Source organism: Aptenodytes patagonicus, chromosome 6, assembly GCF_965638725.1.
Source record: "Aptenodytes patagonicus chromosome 6, bAptPat1.pri.cur, whole genome shotgun sequence".
NCBI lineage: Eukaryota > Metazoa > Chordata > Aves > Sphenisciformes > Spheniscidae > Aptenodytes > Aptenodytes patagonicus.
In genome coordinates, this window is record NC_134954.1 from 18,605,255 (window position 1) to 18,623,399 (window position 18,145).

An 18,145-nucleotide genomic window follows, 5' to 3' on the forward strand; every position below is an offset into this window, starting at 1 on the left:
AGTGACAGCCAGGGTACACAATGGAGCAGGGGACAGCTGAGCATATGCCTCAGGTGCTGCCTGGCTGCAGGACAAGGGCTGGGATCAGAGGGCTCCAGCTGCAGCTAATCATGAGCTGCTTGGGCAGTGCTGGAGAACTGGGAGTTCTTTTTCTAAGGAAGCTTTCTTTGTGGAGCTGCCTTTTATATATCTGCACACAGTGATCATGAAACACAATGGACAGGCTCAGTGGCTTGCTGAAAATAGGATTTTGCCATATACCTGCCGCGATAAATTGGCTGTTCTTGTTTAACAAAGGATGGTCCCTCTGGATTTGTTGCGTGGTAGCATGAATTAATTGGTGTTACCTCCAGAACTGCTGAAAGGCCCCTCCCCAAAGGCTTGTTTCACCTGAAACATCATTCCCATTGTGCCAGTAACCTGTGGGATGTCTCATGGTCCCTGTGTGTCCTCATGCCAGGCGGCAGTGGGATGGTCAGCATCCACACCACGGCCACCACTGCCCCAGCACACCGAAAGCAAGGCAGCAGCCAAGAGGGTGCACTGAGCTGTGGCGCTTGCACCAGCCCCTTGTACCACGGGTTGTGCTGCCCAGCGGCTGTTGCAGCACTGGAGTTTGAGGTTGAAGCTAGCACGGACTTAGTGGTCCCTCCTCCTGCCCTGCCAAGGCACTGCTCACCAGCAGAAGTCCCCACCAGGCAGATCAGGATGCCCAGTGTGACCCCAAGCCACTGCTAACACAAAAACACCTAACCCGTATACATGCGCTGTATAGAAAGCTGCTGGCTGCCTCACCTCCTACCCCCAAACAAGATAAATCAGAGAATGAAGAGGTCAATTAAACCTGAAAAATGGGGTGTTGTAGATGGGATCTTGGAAGGGACAATGTCATGGACCAAACTGCTCAGCTGTGTTTATGTCCTTCTGAATAATGTCAATAACTGTATAATTACACCAGCATAATGACTGTCACACCAATTACACAGCGTAGCTGATATTCAAGGAAAAGGAGTGGTTTTCTGCAAAAAGGCTGCTCTTCCAAACAACCATTGTGTTGGTTTGTTTTCTGCAGAAACTTGCAATCACTCTTGATTGGGGGGGAAAAAAGGAATCTGTCTCCAAATTCAAAGAGTCGTGGTGGGGAGAGCGTGCCCAGCCTCAGCCTGCACTCCCGGAGCTGGGCTGGCTGTGCAGGGGCACCAGGAGAGCTGCATCTCTCCGGGTACTGGCGGACAAGGTGCCAAATAGCCGGGGCTGCCAACGAGCAACTGAGTAACTGAGTAACACAGTTTTATTATGCAGTTGTATTACAATAATAATAATAATAATAATAATACACTACTGATGCAGCAGAGATTAGTGAGATAAAATCTGCACCCTAATAAACTATGATATTATCTTCCTTTTTAAGCAAAGAGGGAAGTGCTGTGAACCCTGTTTCTGATGGAGGACCTACAGCACCACAAAGCAAAGTGATTTGATTAATGCCATCCAATACGGCCAGTGGCAATCAGGGATGGATGGCAAATCTTGCATCGCATGTCCCCCAGACTGGATACTTCATGCTATGATAAAAAATAGTTTATTTTCTTAATATATGCTGATACCTAATGGAGATATCCACAACATGTTGCTGTATACAATGCACAGTGAAAGATTACTCTTCTATTTTGGGATCCTAGTAGAGTAATTGAAAACTCAAACATTTTATACATATTAATATCTTTGCTTTGCCATTATCATTCAGTATCAATAACAATCCTCTTTAAGCCTTATCTTATCATTGGCTAAAAGTAGAGCTGCCTCCAAGAAAGATGATATGATTTTTAAGGCCATCAAAGAGAGAAACTAGATACTTGTCCCCATCAGAGCACCTGCTTCATAAATCATTCAGGCCTGTAGTTATCTGTGAATGTCTTACCTTTGCCGCGTGCATGCATTTTTTCATCAGCTTTGAATAATGACTGTCTGTAGGGCTGGATGATGGGGATGTCTTGCTGCTCCTGCAGTTGGGCCTGCTTTACAGAAATGGAGTTTTGAAGAGTCCCGTTGAAAAGCACTGCCAGAATCATGCATGCAAGTTAAACAGCGAATGGAATATAAAAATCCTCCAATACCTAGAAAAGAAGCACCACCAAATTCAGCTTAGGGATTCAATAATTCTGTGTTTGTACTACGTAAAAACTGCACTTACAGTAAGAGCAGCGACCTCATAACATTTTTATAAATTATTCATTCTTCTATCTATACTGAACTGATTGCAGTTTTGAAGCAATTATTATCTTCTAAATAGAGAAAAGTAGTTGATAAAGAACTCGATAATTACTACGTGTTTACACAACGATAGCAGCAGCACTAACCTGTTAACCCATATGAGCTGAACTCGGGTCTTCAGGGCAGGGGCTTAATCAGTGTTAAACATGCAGGATGCAGTGTGGCCTTCCAGCACTTGTTCTGACTAATATTTGGGGAATTTATGACTAAATCCATCCATTCCTTTTAAATAAAAGCTAATGGTTGTTTTAAGACAGCAATGTGTCAGGGTCAGGATTTGTTGAAAAGTATCCTGACATAGTAAGTACACAAGGAGTTTGGAAAGTATTAAAGTCCACTGAAATCTCCTCCCAAACAGTTGCAGTTAAATACTTCTTTTTGCTTTTCTTTTCTTCTACAAAGTTAGTTTTGCAATTATTCTTCAGAATGAGACTTACATGTAACATTTTTAAGTGTTAAAATAACTTACATTCTCTATGTAAGATGGCTTCAAACTCCTCCTGCATGGGTACAGATGAGAGCAGGGATGATCAGGGCAGTGCTAGTGCCTGGATCTGCATAGCAATAGCCCAAGATAAGTGTTTGGAGATTGCACAGTCGGGGCAGGGAGAGGTGTAGCCTTGTGTGACCCCTCCTGTGGCATCTTGCTCTAGGATGAGGCTGGGCAAGACTGGTCCAGGATCTCATGCAGTGGCTATAACCATCCCTGAGCTCCTTGTGGCCAAACACTGTCCTCTGGCAGGTCTCACTGTGACCACCTTTCCCAGGGCTATGATGTTTTCTGCAGCCAAAAGCACTGGGAGCTTGTCAGTATATAGGTACCACGAATAAAACATTTGAGAGAAACATTCTTGGCAAAAATCATATTATGGTGTCACTGTTGGATGGGGAAGAAGAGGTATCTATCACCATCAAAGCTCCTGCAGGGAAGCGGTGCTGCAAGGACTGCACCACCAGTACTGCCCAGTTCTGCTCCTTGTGCCTGGATTTCCCCCCAGCTTCGGTTGTATGTCTGTGGGGGCTGTAGCTGGCCGTGTCGGAGGGTCCCACATCAGGGACACACACCTGTGAGAAGGCTCTTCTACAACAGGCTGTAAACATTTGGGTAGTTTGAACTGTGTATCCTCAAAAATGTTCCATCACAGCTTGATTTTAATGGGAAAATGGGCTGCTTTTTAAGCCAAGCAACTGGGGAGGGAGGGTCACCACGGCCCCCTGTGATGTCTCTGGGCTCCTTCTGATGCTGACTACAGCCAGCATTCTGATGCTGACTACAGCCTGCACCTCCTGGCATCTCCAGGCAGGTGGGACCAAGGCAGTTTTACTTTCTCCTTTTCCAAGCACGTTTTCTTTATGTTGCTTCGTATTTTTCTAAACAGGCGTTTGCTACGCTGAGTTTGGCGTGCGGGTCCCCAAGACCACAGGCTCTGCCTACACCTACAGCTACGTGACGGTGGGGGAGTTTGTGGCATTCTTCATCGGCTGGAACCTCATCCTGGAGTACCTTATTGGCACGGCTGCGGGCGCCAGCGCCCTCAGCAGCATGTTCGACTCGCTGGCCAACCACACCATCAGCCACTGGATGATCAACAGTGTCGGGACGTTGAACGGACTAGGTGCGTCACGCCGTGCATAGCTACCCACATTAACTAGGGCCTGAAAAGTAATTGGAAGCTCATCAGAAGTCAGATGTGGATATTAGGCTTCATTCATTATTTACCATCCATCTGCCTCTGGTACATTGCCTTTGCAGTCTGGTTCACAGACGGGATTCGGGAGGATGGGATACATGATACTTTGAGCCCCTTTGGGATGAGCTGGCATTTAGCAGAATAAGCACCCAGAAAAATTAGTCGAATGTCAGAGGCTAATGACAGCGCAGGAGCACTTCACCCCGTGCAAGCACTCTGCTTGATCCCATTAAGGCACACGCAGAGCCTTGTTAGAGAGTACAAGCTGGTGTCTGCAGCACTGCCATGTAGAAACTCGGGGCTGTGATGGTGCTGTATGACCAGCAGTTCCAGCAACAGTCCATGGTTCCTACCAGTAAGTAAAACAGCTAGCTGTCCTGTACCTGTGTCATGAAAACTTAATGTTTGATTGAGTTTTAATTAGTACTTGGCAGATACATGTTATGCAAAATGGGACCTGATCATTTGTTTGCTGCTCTCCCAAAACTCCTAACAGTGTCTTGAGGCATCAGGATTTATCACTTTAATAAAACAGCTTTAGCTAGCAGAGGCAGGGGCATCTGGAGACCACCTTTGCAATGAGATCAAGTTCTGCAAAGCCTCAGGGTCTGAAGAAGCATTTTTAAAAGCCCCCACAGAGTTTCTGGAGATGCTGTCCACAGCTATGGATGGAGAGTTACACACCTCTTTTCTCTTACCCAGGGAAAGGAGAAGAGTCATACCCTGACCTTCTTGCTCTGGTCATTGCTGTCATTGTCACCATCATCGTGGCCATGGGGGTGAAGAACTCGGTGGGGCTGAACAACGTGCTCAATGTCATTAACCTGGCAGTCTGGATCTTCATCATGATTGCTGGTCTCTTCTATGTCAAAGGTGACAACTGGTCTGAAGGGCAATTCCTGCCGTTCGGATGGCCGGGGGTAAGTCCTGGGCACATGGAGGGACATGCAGCACCTAAGCGATGCCACCCACCTGCCACACGCTCAGCTTTGCTCATGTTATACACACCCTACTTCCACTGTACTCTCCAAATCTCAACCCTGCCAAACCCACCTGCGCTTTGGCCAGGGACCTCCAACTTCCACCACTGCAGGCTTGGATCCAGACCTCCTTGCTCCACCACACCCAAATGGTATGGCAAAGCTTTGCCTGTATCTCCTGCCAGCTCTTAGAATAAACTCAGAACTTTTCCAAAATACCCTTCTGGAGAGCCAAACTCTACGTGAAAGTATACACCAGGAAATGCCACTAATTGCCAGGCAATGGAGCAAAATGCAGTGGCCATCCGAGACAGGGCGCTCAGGAGGAGCTGGCTCAGCCTCTGCGGAGGGGGAGATACTTGTGTTGGCTGGTTTTCAACAACAATGTTCTCAAGCATTTGTTTTGAGCACTTCATAATGCCACCTGCCAGTACTTATTTTATGGATGTTCCCTCAAAGCTTACTGAGAATTTGGACATATTTGGTTTTTTTAGCTTGCTTGCACTGGTTTTTATCCAAGGATGAACAGAGACTGAAAATATCTCAGCTGGCCTAAACCCAAGATAATTTCTCAGATTTACACTGCTCGACTCCATCGGGGTTTTGTGCAGAAAAATAAGCAAGAAAGTAAAGTAAACCAAGAGTCTTGATTACTGAAAGGATCCCAAGCTGCCATAAAGTCCCTGCACCTCCCTTCAGTAAATCAGTACCTCTGCCAGAGGACAACAGTGAGGAGAAGAGCACTGAGGCCCATTTGAGAGCAGAGGTCATATTTACCTTTGGATTGTGCTTGGCGTCTTATGCCATACAATAGGAATGAAAAAGAGCAAATAGAAAATAGCTGCTTTGCTCTAGTACAATCCACCAAATATCTCCTGGCAAAAATACATAGTTTTAAAAGATACAAATCCGAAGCACATCAACATCAATAGGGTCTTCCCATCATTTTCAGCTGGTTGGTTGACTCCCAAATTGTTTGTAAAAGTAAATCCGCCATAGCACAAGCATGAGATCCCCAGGAGCATAGGGGATACTTTAAAAAGGTAATTACAGGTAGTCCCCTGAAATAGGTGAATTTTACTGTCTGCTCCATCACTAGACAGCTGAGATGACAGAGATGTGATGGACACGTGGTACCCAGCTAGCTAGCTAGATGTATGCGAGAGTTTTACAACTGCAAATCATCTCACTCCTTACGGCCACACAGTCTTTAGCCTGCTTCAGCGTTTCTTCCCTAGAAATGACCTTGCTAATACTGTATATTTTTTAAAATCACATTAAAAAATAACTAAACAGTACAAATAATTCCTCATCCAAGTGCTCCAACGTGTGCTCCTAACCTGTCTGCAGCTTCCAAGCAAAACAGAGGTTGTTTGGAAAGCGGCACACATCTGACTGTTGCTGCTCTCTTCTGCTTCCTCTGCTAGCAGATCTTGCTGCCACATGAGACATCTTGCTAAGATGGAATGTGTAAACATGCTCCAAATCCCTACTAATATAAATGGATTTGGGGCGGAGTATTGTGAAAGCAAACCTGAAATTAGTTAATTGTCTCCTCTGTCGCTGCCAGGATCTCCCAGCAGATTTGGGCACTGCGCGGGCACAGGTTTGTGGTGCACCACGAGTGAGCTGCAGACGCCTCCAGTGACTCAGGCCGCACGTTGAAATCTTTTCCCTAGTCCAGATCACTGGGTTATGGGTGTTCCCAGGGTCAGTCCCCAGATGGGAACACCCAACTCGACGTGTGCAACCCCTGATCTGCCCCACTCACCCTTTAGCTCAGACAAGGCAGAACTGGGCTCCTTCATTTCTGCTCAGTTCCCTCTCCTTGGTTGGGTGCCAGCCTTCCTCCTGGCACTCAGATGCTCAATCCTCCACACAGGTGCTCAAAGGGGCCGCGACGTGTTTCTATGCCTTCATTGGCTTCGACATCATTGCTACCACGGGAGAAGAAGCAAAGAGTCCCAACACCTCCATCCCCTATGCCATCACAGCCTCACTTGTCACGTGCTTGACAGCATATGTGTCCGTAAGTACTAGCTATACATACGTAAATGTACATAAATATATATGTATGCATATATATACACACACACAAAAATATACATGTGTCGCTATATATATAGTGTGTCCCTTCTGGGCATCTGTGTGGCTCCCCTCCCCATGAGCCAGGGTTCCAGTCTGACCCTCGGACAAGGGCCCTTTCTTTGGTGGGAACTGAGACAGCTGTGTTTCCGTGTGACTGCAGTGTCCTGCCGAGGCTCCCCTCGGCCCCAGCCCAGTTTGTCCCCAGGCTCCTGTCACCCTGCCGAGATCCCTCTGCCAGCTGCAGGGAGATGGTGGCGGCTGTTTTTTTCCTCACGCCTCATCCCCATCCGCAGCTATTTTTGCATTCAGGAGTGCAGCAAAGCGGAAGGAGCAGCAGCACTGCAGCAACCTTTCTCCGTGTTTTTGGGAAAAGCAGCACTGCCTCTGCTGGAGATACGGGAGAGGGCCCAAGTGAGGGGGAGGATGGGCAGGGATGGCCATGCAAGAGATATCCAGCTGCTCTGCACCCCAATAAATGCATGTCTGTACTCAGGGATTTTCCCTGTAAAAGAGCAAAATTGAGTCACAAAGGAGAAAAAATATTGTTCTGATCATTTCAAAGAAACTCACCCACTGCCTCTCCTGCAGCGTGGTGGGCTTGCCTCGAAACCAATTTCTCTTTGGCTCAAATAGGATTAGAGCGTTGCCCCAGGCAGTGCTATCTTGGGTTTTGGGTCTGTCCCATGGGGAGGGCATGACTCAGGCAGCGCTGTCCCCACACAGGAACATGGGCAATGCGAGTGTTACTAACCCCACCGAGTCCCACCAGCCTTCTGCATCACCACTGCAGCAAGGCTCAAGGTGTCGCCTTGTTGCCGTCGGAGGCCTTACCTCTACCATTTTACATCCCCTCCACAGGGGACATAGGGATATAATCTCAATCAGACTTGAAATTTTTTGGCTTTCCACCCTTGAGAAGCAGCCCCTGTGCCCTGCGAGTCCCCAGCTGACACCCACGTCCTGTTCCTCTCGCCTTCCCCAGGTGAGCATCATCCTCACGCTCATGGTGCCCTATGATGCCATCGACACCGAGTCCCCACTGATGGAAATGTTTGTGGCCCATGGCTTCTACGCAGCCAAGTTCATTGTTGCCATCGGGTCTGTGGCTGGCCTGACCGTCAGCTTGCTGGGCTCCCTCTTCCCAATGCCGAGAGTCATTTATGCCATGGCTGGTGATGGGCTGCTCTTCAGGTCAGTCATGCCCGTGCTGGCATTTATTTTTTCCCCCTTGGGACCTAAAGGGAAGTATACTGGGAGGGACAGGGACTGTCCTGCACCCTGACAGCCTGGTGCCATGACTGCAGGGAGCAGCAGGCATGCACAGACTCAGTGCTTGCAGAACAGGGCACACACCAAAGCAAAATCCTGGGGAAAAAAATCAGGATAGATCTACGGAAAAGTTTCTCATTTGGTGCTGGTACCTAGAGATTCAGCTTATGGGAGGATAAGCATTTAATTCAAGAGTTACTTGCAAAGGAGAGCAGCTTATATGCATAAAATCTTGGCGCTTATTTGCAAGTGTCCAAGTGCCCATTTCAGATCTGGTTAGACCTAGATCTAACCCCAGAGCCAGTCTCAGCAGTATTTCCAGTCCCCAGCTGTCCAGAGTCTAAGCACCAAAAAGCATCAAGAGCTGAAGGGATCACAGCTCTGAGCCTGGCCCCTCTAGCCGAGTAAGAGTTATTGTGACGGAACCACTGCCATCTGCAATTTAACCTTCTGCAACTGTTTTGCACTCCAGATTTTTGTCCCACATCAGTTCTTACACGGAAACTCCCGTAGTGGCTTGTATCGTCTCCGGATTCCTTGCAGCACTGCTCTCCTTGCTGGTCAGCCTGAGGGACCTGATAGAAATGATGTCCATCGGCACACTGCTCGCCTACACATTGGTCTCCGTCTGTGTCCTGCTCCTCCGATACCAGCCTGAGAGCGACATCGATGGCTTTGTCAAATTCCTCTCCGAGGAGCACACCAAGAAGAAGGAGGGCATCCTGGCTGACTGCGAGAAGGAAGCTTGCTCCCCAGGGAGCGAAGGAGAAGAGTTCACTGGCCCACCGACCAACACATGCGGGGCAAAAAATCTGCCGTCGCTGGGGGATAACGAGATGCTAATTGGGAAATCTGATAAATCCACCTACAATGTGAATCACCCCAATTATGGCACGGTCGACATGACCTCAGGGATAGAGGCAGATGAGTCTGAGAACATCTACCTCATCAAGCTGAAGAAGTTGATTGGCCCTCGCTACTACACAATGAGGATCCACCTTGGACTGCCGGGGAAAATGGACCGCCCCACGGCAGCCACCGGCCACACAGTGACCACCTGTGTGCTCCTGCTCTTCGTCCTGATGTTCATCTTCTGCTCCTTCATCATTTTTGGGGCAGACTACATCTATGAGCAGAGCTGGTGGGCTGTCCTCCTCGTCGTGCTGATGATCCTGCTCATCATCGTGCTGGTGTTTGTGATCTTGCAGCAGCCAGAAAACCCCAAGAAGCTGCCCTACATGGCACCTTGTCTCCCCTTCGTCCCTGCCTTTGCTATGCTGGTGAATATCTATCTCATGCTGAAGCTCTCCACAGTTACGTGGATCCGATTTGCCGTCTGGTGCTTTGTGGGTGAGTCTCAGATTCATTTATTTTAATTTTTTAACTGACACTTTTTTGAAAGGATGTTAGTAATAACTTCCCTAATTAGAGTGCTTAGGCTGATGCTTCTTCAGCTCTGACATACCTAGTCCTTTGCATTTGCCCCTTGTCAGCCTGAAGTTCTTAGAAACCTCAGTTAATCAAGCCCCCAAACCATAGCTAAATGGAAAAGTACACCTCCAGAAAATGTCAGTTTGATGGAAGTAAACTGCTCCATGCAAAGGTGACTATTTTGATGAGTCGTTTGATGCAAAGTAGGTGGGTTCTGGAAATTGCCTTGCAGGCAGGTTTCCTACAGAAATCTGCCTGCTTTCTTGCTATTTCACCCACTTGAGCTCTTCAGCAGCCCACACCAAAATCTCAGCACTGTGTTTCCAAAGCCCAGAGCTGCCCAGCCCCAACAGCCCTGGGAGAGAGAGAGCCAAGGGATCTGTGGATTGTATCTCCTTTTCTTCATCTAAGTCCTTAACTTTGTGGCAGGGGGATCTCGGGATTCACAGGCTCTGTTGTGGACCTTTTTTGCCAAATTTAGTCTTCCTGGCACATAGCCAGGAGCCTGGCATGTCCATAGTTTCCCTTGCTTTACACTGCAACCCACTTACTCCACAAACCCAGGAGAAAAAGAGCAGCTCTCATAGCTCCTCCTGAAGGCTCCCAAGTCTGGACTATAGAGAACTGGAACAACAAGACAATATCAAAGCCAAGGACTCTTTACAGAGAAATAATAAGCCTATGGGTAAACATATATATTGCAGCAGCCCAGAGGAGCCCCAGTTGCAGACAACAGACTCTGAGCATAGTGCCAGCACCCAAAAAGACTATCCCTGGCCAAGTATCCCACCAGCAGCCCTCCCCTTTGGGAGCAGGGTTGAGGGTCCTGGGTTGAGAGGGAGAAAGTTGTGGGGAAAGAGAATGAGGATTGATGCAAAGGTCATAGTCAGCTGCCACCTCCCATAAAGGCAGGAATCACCCCTCCTGAAGGAGGGGCGGGCAGGCACAGTCCACCACACCAGGCTCACCAGCCTTCGTGCTTTTCTCAGGTGCCTCCTGACATTTGTAGATGTTTGAACTCAGTTGTCAGAGCCAGGAGATGACATGAACAGACCTTGGATCTCCCCCTGGTGTCTCAGAGAGTTTAGAATATTCTCATGGTTTCCACCCTTTTGGGAGAGGCTGTTACCACGTTTTTCCCCCATTTTGCTATTCCCTCTTTTGCTTTGGGGTGAGGACTGCAGTTATCCTGGGTCAGTCCTGCACGACTGAGGTCCCATAGCAAAGCTCTATCTCTGAGAATCCACTTACCCCAAGCTGAGCTGTTGGGCGGTAGCTGCCACATGCACTCTTTGGGCTGGAGAAGACATGCTTGGTGGTTTTTTTGGCCCTCAAAGGCAATAGGTGAAGCTGCAAATCCAGGGAAAGCCCTTCTACCTGGAAGCAAAGATGGCTCCAAAGCACCAATTTAATCCGCTGTGATTAAATACTTTCCCCTGTGGGTACATCTAATACATCTTCAGCTGCCAGCAATGGCAACAAGTCAATTAAGCCACTCTATTAAGGTGTGATGGACTCCACCAGCCCCATCCATGGCTGCTCGACTGTTGGGGAGGCACATTCCATTTGTTTTTCTGATGGAGATGTACAGTCCTGCCACACAGACTCTGGATTTAACCTCACAAGCAGTCCCTCATGGCCAGTCCATGGCACATGGAGAAGTCTGCGTTTCTCTATGCACACGTCTGGGGCAGGTTAATCCCAGGATCCACTGGAAATTAGATCTCCAGATACATTTGCTTGTGGGCAAAGCATTGGTGCAGGAAGGTGAGAACAGGTAGGGCTAGAGGGAGAAGATGAAATGAAACTCTTGAGGGGAGGAGGACAGGATTTCAGAGCTGTTTTAATACCCAATACACTCATCCTGACAACCCTGCAGCACATGTGGCTGTGAGCACCAGCAGGACAGAGACTGAGAGCATGAGAAAATTCCAGAGAGAAAAGGGTAGCTGGGAGGGTAAGAGGGTGGAGATGCCGGTTGTCGGCACTTGGGAGCCTCCACACGTCTGCTGGGAGCTGCCGTCCCACCAAAGCTGCAGATGGCACAATCACGTGGCCAGCAGCAATCCCAGCTGATGTTTAAAACATACAGCCCTCAGGTCACAGCTGGCAACCCGAAAACACAGCCCTGACAGCTTCAAAGAACAGACATCAACTACAACATACACTAGCTTAAAATATATAGGTATATTTACTTATGCTTAACCCTCATCAGCTGGAGCCAGCCCAGCGCTGGGTGGGAGGAGGCTGGCGGTGAGACAGGTTGGATCCCCGACCCACCCCTGACGTGGGCTTTGGGGGGCAGGTGCCATTTTGGGGCATGGCATGTTTATAGCAATGTTTTATCCAGGGGCCGCGGTGCTGGTGCGGGTGGCTGGGGTCCAACCCTCTCCCTCTCACCCACTGCAGGTCTGCTCATCTACTTCGGCTATGGGATGTGGAACAGCACGCTGGAGATCAGTGCCAGGGAGGAGGCCCTCCACCAGAGCACCTACCAACGCTACGATGTGGACGTAGACCCCTTCTCCATGGACGACGGCTTCTCCAACGCCACTGAGAGTGAGGGCTACCCGGGCTGGGGTCCCTCTGAGGACAAGGGCTTCTCGTACCAGCAAATGGCAGGAGCAAAGGAAAGCCATCGGACGAGTAGCAGGTCGAAAAGCAAAGGAAGGCACAAACCGCCGTCAGAGGCTCTCATCGCCAACGACGAGTTGGACTACTCACCCGAGTAGTGGGGCGGGCAGCGGGGCGCCGCGCGCCCAGCTGATGAGGAAGGGTCCCCACGGCTCCCCCGTCCTGTCCCATCCTCCCTGGGTCCTCCACCACCACCCCGCTCACCTCCGGTCCTCGGGACACGCTCTGCGACTGCCGTTGACCACGAACCAAACACACCCGTGGCCCATCCCGGCTCCACCGGTCGGGTCCCACTTTGGTGAATGCCAGCTGATGCCCCGGCACCGGTTGATCTCCTGGCACCAGCTGCACCAGCGGAGGTGGTGGAGTGGGAGATGTGCCAAACTGGGAGGGCATTGAGAGGTGGAAGGAGCCGCATGAGGGGACGAGACGAGTTGTGCCCAGGGAATGTCCACCCTAGGGCCACAGCAGTGAGATGCCACTCTTACATTTTTGGCACTTTCTTAGCATGTGTGGTTTTTTTCTTTGAACCACCTTAGAAGTAATAGCTGAGCCAGAGGGACAGATGGGTAGGTAGGTACAAAATGGAGATGGACAAACCCCTTTCAAGGGAGTAGCTCAGAGGTGGATCCAGGGATGTTGGTCCCATCACACAGCGTTTCTGTGGCCCGTTCTGGAGCAAAGGCACTCGGTGCACACAGCAGTGCTACCCCCGTGTCCATCCCCACACCCCAAATCCAAGCATCCCAAATACTGTGATTCAAAATGAGTCCGTGTCTCAATCAAACCTTGAAATCCCAGCATGGCTGAACATCCCAAATCTGCGGTTGGGAGCCTGGTCCCATTTCTGGTCACAGTGAGGGCTCAACCCACCTTGTGCGAATGGTCAATGGGGACCACATGCCATTTCTCTGAGCATCACCGGTCTGAGGCTGAGCGCTGTTTTCATCACGTTGTGTCTTTTACAAAAATGACTACGTTGTAATTCCTTCATTGTGGTGGGCACATTTCAGCGCTCGCTCTGGCCTCGGTGTTTCAGGGATGTGTCCGTGCCCCTGCAAAATAGCAACGTCCATGGGTCAGCCATGTCTTGGCAGGGCTGGGCCACATGTGGCAAGTGCCGAGGACTCAGCTGCTGAAATCTCTTCCCCTCCTGCCGTCTCCACCTTGTACCATTTTCTCTGTTTCTGACCCTGGCTTGGTGGATGCTGTATGAAAAAATACTAAAACGCTGCTCATTCTATAAATGTCTGTATTTCAGTTTGAAACCAAACAGACCTGGTGGCTCACAGGGCAGAGGTGGTCTGCAGGTGGACATTTCTCGTAGTTAAACTCTCCGGTACAGCCCAAGCATGGCCATGACCCCCAGCAGTGCCATCAGGTTCCCTGCTGCCAGCGTCTCCTCAGCACTATCGGTGGTGATGGAGTTTGGTTGCAGCCACCGTCTCCCCCAGCACAGACGGCAGCTGCACTGCTGAGTCAGCAATTAGCAACAGGTCCAGTTCTGGAGCCCATCACCAACATGCTTAGTTTAAAACACTGCAACAGAGGAACATCTTTTTGAAAAATAATAAGCAAGGAAGCACCCCATCAGACAGTGACACCCATCCTCCTGCCGGCTGCTGAAGGCTGCAGCCGGATCCATCCCTGGGGCTCCCCTGGATCAGCCCAAACCAACCCCCAGTATCAGGGGCTGCTGCTGGCATCCCAGCAGACAATTTAACATAGGCAGTGGCATGAGGCAGAATTTCCAACATGTGATGCTGAGAACCATTAACACTTTGGTTCACTGGATGAGGCTCAGCCCCCTGAAACACCTCACAGAGCCTGCCTGGCACCCTTTGTGGGCAAGGGGGCTGTCAGATGCAGAGGGTACCTGGACCCACACCCGTCCCCATCGCTCCTGGGGCTCAAGGGCTCGATGGAGAGGCTCTGGCCATGGCTGCAAAAGTTTCCCACCTGCAGCTCCTGTCTCAAACAGTCACAAACTACAGTCCTTTTCCCAGTGGAGAAGAGCATCCTATTCTGCAGATTTTAACCTGGAGCACCCCAGGAAAACCAAGAGAAGTTTGGCCTCCACGAGGACTTCAGGATGGGAACGAGGATTTGGCAAAAGGACCCATAAGCTTCGCTCTGGCATCCCCTCCCACTGCCCACCCCTACCACGCTTCTACAAGCAGAAATCCTGAGCATGTCCCACCGAAAAGCTGTTTGCAATGTGTGCACCACTCACGGGCCAGCTCGGGAAACCTTTCTGGCGGTGCCAAGCACCTCTCGCAAAGGTCACCTCTCATGCTTGGCTGCTCTCGTCCTCGATGCCTTAGAAGTACCCAAGAGAGATGGCACCTCGCAGGTCTGGCTTTACATTTTCAGGGAGAAAGATTGATGCTATTTTCCTACCAGCTCTTGTACTATACCATATCCAAGGGAGTCGTCTTCGTCCTGCTTCCACATGGTATTTAGGCATCTGCTGAACCACAAACTTGTGCCCAAGTACCCTGTCAAATCGAAGCCCGTTATTCCTTTTGCAGCCTTAATCTCTTGCTACAGAGCAGTTACCAGTACCAGTGTCTGTCGTCATGTCCGCTCTAGTTATGCTGTATAATTTGACAAGGGCTTGATCCCTTGCTCTTTGGCGCCTGTAGGAACCTCTCCATTGGACCCATGCATTGAGTGAAGCCCTTCGGCTGCTCTTGTTCCTGTTCACCCATCCTCCTTCCCCTTCCCAGGGAAGTGCCAGGACAGGACGGCTGTGCCATGTCCCCAGGACCACCAGGAAACAGCATTTGATGCCACAGCACTGTCTGGTGTGGATGGGCTGCTGTCAGCCTTTGCCGTGGCAGGGGGTGGGAGCTGTTCCCTCCTCCTGAGCCCACCACATCCCACCTAGCATTGGAGTGTAAGGAGAAGGCAGCCAAGTCGCAGGCTGGGGCTTGCCTGGATATCCCCACCCTGCTCCGAGCGGCAGTGTGTGGGGGACACATGGGTTCAGCCTCCGTTTGGAAGCTCGGGCGCTTTCCCTTGTAGCGGGTGTTGGAGTCTTCAGTGGGCACAAACAAAAGCTGCAAAGGCCAAAATGTTCAGGTGTGTCCATCACCTCTGGGCACCGCTGGCCCCAGGGGCGGTTTCTGATGCTGGGAGGAGGTGCAAGTGCTTGTTTTCCTGTAACCCCAAAATCCAAATTTCCCCCTGGGTGCCCCTCAGGGAGGTTCTCACACCCCTGACCCATCAGGAGGACACAGGCAGAGCAGTACCACGCTGCTCCCACTGCCGGTGAGAGGCACACAGCCCCCCTACGCCTGACAGCCCTCCGCAGGGCACGCACCCCCGGGTGCGTGATACAGACGGAGCGTAAATACCTCAAATCTTCCAGACGGACTATATAAGATCTCAGTCCCTCCACAAATTCACTCCGCACGGTTACGACCACTTGGTTACAAGGCCCAGCACGCCGGCATCCACGTGGCAGAGAAATCACGCCCCGAACGACATGGGATGTTGTAAATCCAGCTTGTAAATGATCTTCACTTTGTTTTGTTTGGTCTTTCTGATGTATATCTTGCATTTTTTGCAGATGGTACTTTCTGGTGTAACAATTCTCTGCAGTTCTGGTATGAAATTGGTGTATTTGTTAAAAAAAGTTTGTTCTATTAATTTTTTTTTTGTGGTTTCCAAAAGCCCATTGGTGCATTGTACAATGGGATCTTGTAGTGTGTCATGAGAAAGAAAAAAAATTGCAGATACGTTATGGAGTGATTTTTATTTTCAAATGATTGTGTTGTTGACAACTATACATATAATATATATATATTATCAAGATACCAAGAAACAAATCTAAATTTACCAAAATCTGTATATTTTAATAAATGCATAAAGCTTTATTGTGTGCCTTTACATTTAAAAATCTAACAGGAACTAATGGATTTTTAAAGAAAGCCAGAGACAAATGTGTCTTAGTATCAGTTTCCATAGTAATGTAAATCTTTCAAATGAAAGACTAAATCAAAAAATAATAAAAAAAATCCCATATAAATTTTGTTAAGCCAAACAGTACCTGAAGGTCTGACATTTTTTCAGTGCTAAATTGAAGCTAGAGATGAACAAATCTTGCCTTAAGTAAGTGCTTCAAAATTTCCTTTGTAGAAGATCCATTTCAATGGGCTGACTTTGGTATTTACCTGCACTGTTGTGAAAAAAAAATGGTAATCACAGTAAAAAAAAAAAAGAAAAAAACCTAAAGCAAATGACCGCAGGTTGACTATTGCAGGGTGAAGCCCCGGGGAGCATCGATGTCTTCCCATCTGCTCAGGGTGCTGCAGGCACCCACCTTTCCCTGGGGTTACTGGGGTGTCACAGCACCGTCACCCCCCTGCATGGGCACCGAGGCTGCTGGGAGGCAGGCATTGCTCGCAGGACCACAGTCACCTCTCCCCTTTGGGGTGCTCAGGGCCACCAGTGTCCCCCCATGGGCTCCCTGCTGTTATTCCTGTTATTCAGGAATGGGGAGGCTGCCAGGTATGCTCCCCGTGAGGGGGAGCTATAGCTGGTCCTGGTGGAGCTGGGAAGGGCTCCACTGGGGCATCGGGGACCACCACACCGGGGTGACCACCAGAGCTCACACACACCACTCCATAGCTGATATTAGGCATGGCGTGGAGCAGTTTTTCCATTCAGGAGAATTATATTTGACTCTATTTTGAGGCTTCGGGTCAGCAAAGGAGCACCAAAAGCCTCCAAGAGCCAACAGCGCTGTGGTCAACCCAGCCTGGGAGAACCCCACAGGGGATTGGGGCGTTTTGGGAGGGCGTAAAGCAGGTATTTCAGCTCCGATCCTTTGAAAACTAGAAAAGTTTAATGTTCTTTGTGCTTCCTCCAAACACTTCCCCTCTGCAGTGCCAGCACTAATATCCTGTCCCATACTTGGCCCCATCTCCTCACGCCCCACGGTTGCAGATGTCCGTTTTCCCCGCAGCTGCTCCGGGGTTGTTTTGCTTTGTTTGGATTTTTCTTCTCTTCCCTGAAATAAAGCTTCTTCCTTCCTCTGAGCAGCTTGCCCAGGGCCTTCTAAGGGCTGGATCTGGGATTGGCCACCAGTAACCTGTGACCATGGGCAGGGCGAGCAGAGCCCCAGCACCAGCCCTTGCCGAGGGTCCTGAGCCCCGCGTGGCTGAAGATGTCAAGTTGCAGCCCGATGGTGTGCGCAGTAAAAAACCCATAAGCGCTGCCTGGCAGTGCTCATTCCTTATTGGGTCATGCACCGCTGCCCGGGCCCCTCCAGCAACACCAACACCTTGCCAAAACCCCCCCTCAAGCATCCCAGACAGGTTTTCCTGTGCTTTTCCCTCCCATTTTGCTCCAGGGCCATTTGCAGGGCAGCGTTCCAGCAGCTTTCTGCTCTGAGGTCTCCCACGCCACCGTCGGCCCTGGGGTTAACCGGACAGAGCTACCGCTCGGCTAAAGCCACAGGCAGCGGCGCACAATCCACAATCCCCGGGCAGCCTGCACAAGCTGGCACGTCTGTGCACCACCCCTTCGCCCGTGGCACCCGCACATCAATGGCAGCACTTATAGCGTCTCTCCAGCGCATACAACAACTGCCTGTGCCCTGCCTGTGATGTAATGGGCACAAGTGTCCTGCTGCCAGTCCCGCGCCACTGCCCACCTCGGGTACATTGTATAGGATGGCAGCGATGCAAAGCCTGCACAACAGAGACATGTTCAAGACTGCTCGGCCTTAAAGGCAGATGCTGGTGTTGCGTGTCGGAGCTGGAAGGTGAT

At 50.0% G+C, this 18,145-nt stretch overlaps 1 protein-coding gene across 1 annotated transcript in view; it reads left to right on the forward strand.

Moving 5' to 3' along the window:
* The window catches only part of SLC7A14 (solute carrier family 7 member 14), a 33,589-nt gene extending 17,341 nt beyond the window's left edge, over window positions 1–16,248 (forward strand). The window contains exons 3-8 of the mRNA XM_076341374.1: window positions 3,654–3,890; window positions 4,668–4,885; window positions 6,828–6,974; window positions 8,016–8,224; window positions 8,775–9,652; window positions 12,143–16,248. Of these exons, the coding sequence (XP_076197489.1) occupies window positions 3,654–3,890; window positions 4,668–4,885; window positions 6,828–6,974; window positions 8,016–8,224; window positions 8,775–9,652; window positions 12,143–12,465 (2,012 nt within the window). The 3' untranslated portion in view covers window positions 12,466–16,248. The remainder of the gene's footprint in view (window positions 1–3,653; window positions 3,891–4,667; window positions 4,886–6,827; window positions 6,975–8,015; window positions 8,225–8,774; window positions 9,653–12,142) is intronic.
* The last annotated feature ends 1,897 nt before the right edge of the window (window positions 16,249–18,145 follow it).